The 6000-nt window shown below is 43.9% G+C and overlaps 1 protein-coding gene across 1 annotated transcript; it reads left to right on the forward strand.

Annotated features, from left to right (window-relative positions):
* Positions 1 to 4784: 4784 nt before the first annotated feature.
* Positions 4785 to 5549, forward strand: LOC115764207 (adenylate cyclase, terminal-differentiation specific). The gene is made up of 2 exons (XM_030707097.1): positions 4785 to 4799; positions 4869 to 5549. Exons 1-2 carry the CDS (start codon positions 4785 to 4787, stop codon positions 5547 to 5549), a joined length of 696 nt encoding a protein of 231 aa, XP_030562957.1.
* The last annotated feature ends 451 nt before the right edge of the window (positions 5550 to 6000 follow it).

Here is a 6000-nt window from a genome sequence, read left to right on the forward strand (position 1 = left end):
GAACAGCTCGTAGAAAGGAAGGAAGCGAACAAATATCGGACGCGCCCGCAAAAACAAATAAAAATGCGGCCTACGCAAAAGCGTCCAAAATGGGTCGGGCGGCTTCTTGTTGTTGTTGTTGTTGTTGTTGTTGCTGGTGTTTGTTGCTGTTGTTGTTGTTGCTGCTGCTGTTGTTGTATTGAGTATATGGCAGGCTCTGCGTTCATAAATCATTTGCCTGCGGGCATATGATAAATTGTCATACTAATTGTTTTTAGCGTTCAAGACAGACAGGCAGCAGCAGCGTCTTGGGGCTTGGTGTGGGCTTTTTTGGGCCCATTGGCCCAGGCTCATGACAGTGACGACAGTGTCGATGACGTTGGTCTGCCAATGCAGCCTGAGGCTGGCAGCACTGTTTGGGGCCGCCTGCTTCAAACTGCCAAATTAGAAAACAAAATGATTTTGCCACTCATTTACTTGGCTTGTCAATTTTTGCATATCATTTGCCGCTCCACGCTGCCAGCTCGCACATATTAAAGTCTGATATTTGGGCCTTAAATTGTGCAACAGGGCCAAGCAAAGTTGGCCAAGCAACTGCAGTTGCCATCAATCAAAGTTGGTCGAGTCTGATGCACGCGGCGTATGCGCAACTTTAAGGGCGAAAATGTATGTGAAAGAACCTGAAATACAGTTATGGGACTTTAGTTTGCAAATAGGTTGGCCACAAGTAACAAGTAACAAGTTTTTGATTTATGACACGTTTATAATGACAGCCAACTTGGCTGGCCTGTGTCAGTTGGGGCGTCAGCAACAGGTTTCTTGTCATGTTTGCCTTATGCGCTGCTCTTCGTTTTTTTAATTGTTGTTAGTTTTTAAATAAATTTGTGTTTTAACGCTCATTTGACGGCTAGGGCAGGGGGGGGGGGGCTTATTTGTGTAAGCCCAAGTATTTGACACTTTAATGAACTGCCCGGGGTCGCGTGTGTCGCAGTCGTCGCGTCGCGTCGCGTCGCCTCAGCGTGGCGCTCATTAATATTAATGCTCCGTTTTGGTCAGTTTTCGCCATAGCCGAAAATTGGGCTAGCAGCGCACTTTAACCTGCGCCAGACACACACACTCACACACACACACACACACACACACACAGAAATGTCAACCGCCGAACATTTGTTTGTTTAATTTGTTGATAATTGCAGTTTAATTGAGCAGCGATAAGAGCCATGTTTGCTGCTACGGCAGCCCAGCTCGAAAACAATTTGTGGCCAGTGTTCAATTACAGCTGGCATTTTGGCCATTTGCCGGCGTTTTGGCCCCCTTGCTAATGCGTGCGAGTAATTATGGCGCAATTGCATTTGTCTGCTGACCTTTGGCCCACACAGCTTACGCCTAATGCCCATAATTGTTTGTGTTTTCTGACCCAGTAATTGCCATTATTAGCTGTTTGTCTATGACATATGTTTGGGTGTGCGTGTGTGTGTGTGTGTGTGTCTTGTATCTATTGCGGCTGTTGATGTCATGATTTATGGGCTAGTAGAAAATAAGGCACGCGCTGGCTTTGAAAAATTTTAATTAGCTGCGCACACGCCGATATCAATTACCCAGTCCACTTTGGCTCGTATAGATGGCCACCAAAAATTTGCACGGTTAACGAAATCTGACCGAAACCGTAGAAGAAAATCGTATAACATTCAATTTATCGTATCGGTTTTTTGACTGTTGTTGCTCCTGTTTGCTATTGTTTCAGCTTAGTTCTGTTTGCGTTTGGTCTCAAGATAAATAAGCGGCAAAAACAGCAAAAACAAGCACCTGGCAACCTGACCCTAGGCCATGTTATTTAACTTTGCCGGGCCACCATATCAATACTATGACAGCTGCCCCGGTAACTGTGTTGCGGCAAAACTTTGCGGCCCTCATTTCGGGTTTGTATCTAACTTCGTATCTAAGTCGACAGCGCCTAAATAAATTTCTATTTGTTTTGTTTTTTTGGTTCTATTACCATTTGTTGGCTAGCGGCAAAAGTGATTAAATTAAATGTCGTTGCGCCTCGAGACTCCAACAGAGTTTTATTATATTTAAACAAATTGTACGCTTTTATCAAAATATAAATGCTGCCCCAGTGGCCAATGAACAGTTGCCAAAGCAAAAGTTGGCTGCTCTCTCTCTGCTGATGTATGACGCCTCGTTATGTGCATAAATGGGCATTGTTAAGTAGACCTGGTCAAATTGATTCAAGCCTGTTGCTGAGAGCCTTGCTAGCCTGTGTTCGTCTATAAATCTGGCTAGCAACATCCATCGAATGGGCCTGTTTATGATGAATTTCAATTGACAGCTAAGTGGCCATTTGCGCATGGCCTCAACCATTATCAATTAGAGCGTTTTCTCTATGCCCAACACACTGACACACACACACACACGCACACAGAGACACACAAACAAACAACACTTGGACACATGTAGACGTAATCAGATTTATGTGCAGCAATCAAGACAATTACCTAGCAATCTCTGGAAACTATACAAAGCAGCCGACCATAGTAGTTGCTGTTGTCGTTTCTCCCTCATGCTTCTTGTTAAATATTTATGCAATAGTGTTTGTGTACTGCATGTCTCCAAGGAGCTATTTATGCCTAATTTAAACGCATATGTTGCCAAGACAATGTGTCAATTTGTTGTTCTCAGCCAGTTGCTTAGCTCTTGACCATGGCCAGAGCGTAGCTCAATTGTGCGGCTTGGCACTTTGAGTTTAATATTTAATATAGCTTAGATAAGTAGCTGCAGGACTTGTCGTTACTTCACACACACACACTCACGCACACACAAGTCTTCTCACACCACAAGCTATGAGTAACTGGGATAGTATACTACACCACACGACGACTAGGTGTGTGTGTGTGCGTGTGTGGGTTAATATACCACCGGAGGTAGTCATAGCCTGTTGTGTGTGGCGACTAATGTGACAAGGAGATGCCGTTATTTGGAGAGGTGTCTCTCTGAATAGTAATAAATTAGCATTGGCCATATAGTTATCGAAGCGAACCTTCTGTTACCGGAATTTCTGATGTGGGTGTGAGCCCTCGTTTGGGCCACGCTACTTCTAAAAGCCACATTGAGATTAAAACGGACTCTACGACAAAAATGTTTATTATCGAAATCTTATAAACAGAGCGCTGTGTTCCCTTTGCAAGGAGCGAGATCTTACGGTCACTTACGGGACTAACTTATTTGCATTTTTCACTTTGGTAAAATATGCTTTTTTATCGCAAATGCAAGCCGATGTTATTCACATCGACTTTACTAAAGCATTTGCATCTGTAAACCATGACCTTTTTAGCTGTTAAGCTTAACCCCTTTTTTCTTCCTACCTAAAGGTTAGGACCCAAATGTACGAAGCTGCAATTTTCACCGTAGTTAGCTTATATGATGGAGCAAGTGTGAAAAAATCGCGAAAAACGCTTGTATGCAACTTATTGCTTTGCCATCCGATCTGCCTCAACCTCCTTTTCAAAGGTCTTTGTGAAAATTAATTTGGGTCGTGCTTCGCACTTTTCACAAAACTCATGGATGATAAATGCGACGCTTTAAAATTGATTTATTTATTACTTTGCTCTTGACGAACAAAAGTTTATTTTTTGTTCTAACCACAAGACCAACATGGACGGAGTTGATTGCAAAAATTTGCTTCTTTATTTGATGGATTATAAATATGTTTTCAAATAGACATGGACTTGAAGATAATAGATGAACATTTTGAGCGCGCGGGAACCGGGTGAAACAGAAGTATCTAAAATATTGATGCTTATGACTTGTCACGGGCAAGGCCGGACAACCTACCCCGTAGGTTTAATACATTTTAACTTAATATAGTAATATTATTATCTTTTTACTTTATATGTCCTTACCTACTAGCACCAGCTGAAGATCAGCTGTAGATGATCCAAGAACGGAAACAAGAATTCGTCTTCCATTTAACGTAGTTTGCTAAAGAGTTTATGTTAGAGCTAGACTCTAGCTGGAAAGATTTTAGTCAGTTCAGCAAAAGCATTCAGAGAGTTCTGAGAAGTTGCGAAAAGGGTCACAAAATTCCCCCCAATCTTAAGAAGATGTTTGGATATACAAAAAACAAACATTCGCAAGAAATGCAAAATTATAATCAAAGTTCAAATCAAAGTCCAAGTCAAAATCAAAATCAAAATCAAAATCAAACTGATTTTACCGTCAGCTGCTGCTGCTGCTGCTGCTGCTGAAGCCAGTTGACTAATTAATTAATTATGCATATTTCCGCATAGTTTTTGGTGGCACTCGCTTTGTCCCTTTGTAGTTTTGCCGCTCCGAAACACGAGTAGTTCGCCGGGCTTGGAGTTTATGTAACGGAGTGCCCGAGCGAACCAACGCCCCATTGGGGGCAGCCCTGGGGCGCAGTGTTAACGCTTAAATGCTCATTTATTTTTGATTAACTGTTTTTGGTTGTTTGTTGTCGCTGTCGGTTGTTTGTTTTTGGTTGTCGGTTGTTTGTTGTTGCTTGGTTGCCTGGTTGCCTGGTTGCTCGTGGCACCGATTGCAACAGCCGAAAGCGAGCACGAAATCAAAAATGAAACTGAAACTGAAACCTGAGCCACAAATCGCTGGCATCTTGTAAGCGTTCGCATCATTTATCATTTTAGTTACAATTTCGAATTTTCACTATTTTCGCTTTGCGGGAATTTAAAGCGCATATAAAAATCAGCGTGCCCTCCACGCTGAACGCCAGTTTGCAACGTTTAGTGGCACGCAACAGATCCGCAACAACGGTCATACTTAAGCTCATGATGCGTGGATTTTTGGTAAGTATTTGAGAAATTGAAAGCCCTCAAAATGGAGCACAAACTGAACCAAACCTGTTTTTGCGGCAGCTACTCTGCCTCATTGCTATGGCAGGCGCCTCGAAATTGGGCTACAATTATCGGGCAGCTGTCGATGACAGGCGCTTTGCCGGACTTATCGATACGGAGGCCACGGGATTTAGTGCAACGGATGCACAACAGCAAAAGCAGCAGCAGCATCAGCAGCAGCAGCAACAGCAGCAGCAGGAGCAACTGCAGCCCGTTTCCGATGAATTTACCAAGGAGTTTTTTACATATTCGGCACCCGAGGAGGAATTTGCTGATCGCGAGGCCACCGAGCAGATAGCCAACATGCTGAAGCGCAATCTGCGCGTCCTGTTCATCAAGTCGCCCGAGCATCAGGGCCTCACCAATGCTGCACTGCAGCTGGCCAAACAGTCCAGCGAGCAGCGCACGGCCATCTATGTGCTGACCAAGCAGGCGGATCTTGCTGACCTGGCGCAGCGTTTGCAAACCGAGCAGCAGAGCCACGCCCACAAGCCGGAGGTGCACTTTGTGAAGTATCGCACGCCCGAGGAGGCGGTGCGTGCCCAGCAGCTCATCCAGCAGCAGTTCAATGCGCTCGGCGGCAGCTCGCACAGTTCCGATGAGGGCGTGGCACCTGTACTGGACTTTAGCTCAGCGCCAGACGCGGAGGAGCGTGCCCCAGTTGAAGCTGGTTCCGGAGCCAAGTATTTGCCTGCGGCGTAGCAGCTTTGGCCTTTGTAAATAGATTGCCCTTAGTCAGTTAACATAGTTTTAGTTGTTTCCGTTGTTGTATTCTATTAAAAATTATTATTAAGATTTAAACAAACAAACTCAGTTCAAGCTTTGAAATGTTGCAGCTTTCAGAGACAGCGCGAAGTTCTCATTTGCTTTTGATACCGGAATTAACCCCGCTGTGGTGTTTCTTTATGATAAGTACCTTTGCCTTCCAACTCCAAACCCTTAGACAAATGATCTATCTATATAGATAAGACTCTAAGTCTTGACTGACTGACTGAATGACGGACTGACTGACTGTTTGCTGATCAACAGCTTATCCCAAGCCGAAGCTGAAATTTGCACTGTAATGGAAAAGAAAAGGTAAGATTTAAAGTTAAGATGTTATACGAAACTCTTTCGCTAACGAACCTAACGAACCTGATTCCAACATATTTTC

Source organism: Drosophila novamexicana, unplaced genomic scaffold (genome assembly GCF_003285875.2).
Source record: "Drosophila novamexicana strain 15010-1031.04,08,12 unplaced genomic scaffold, DnovRS2.1 tig00000817-arrow-arrow-pilon, whole genome shotgun sequence".
Lineage (NCBI taxonomy): Eukaryota > Metazoa > Arthropoda > Insecta > Diptera > Drosophilidae > Drosophila > Drosophila novamexicana.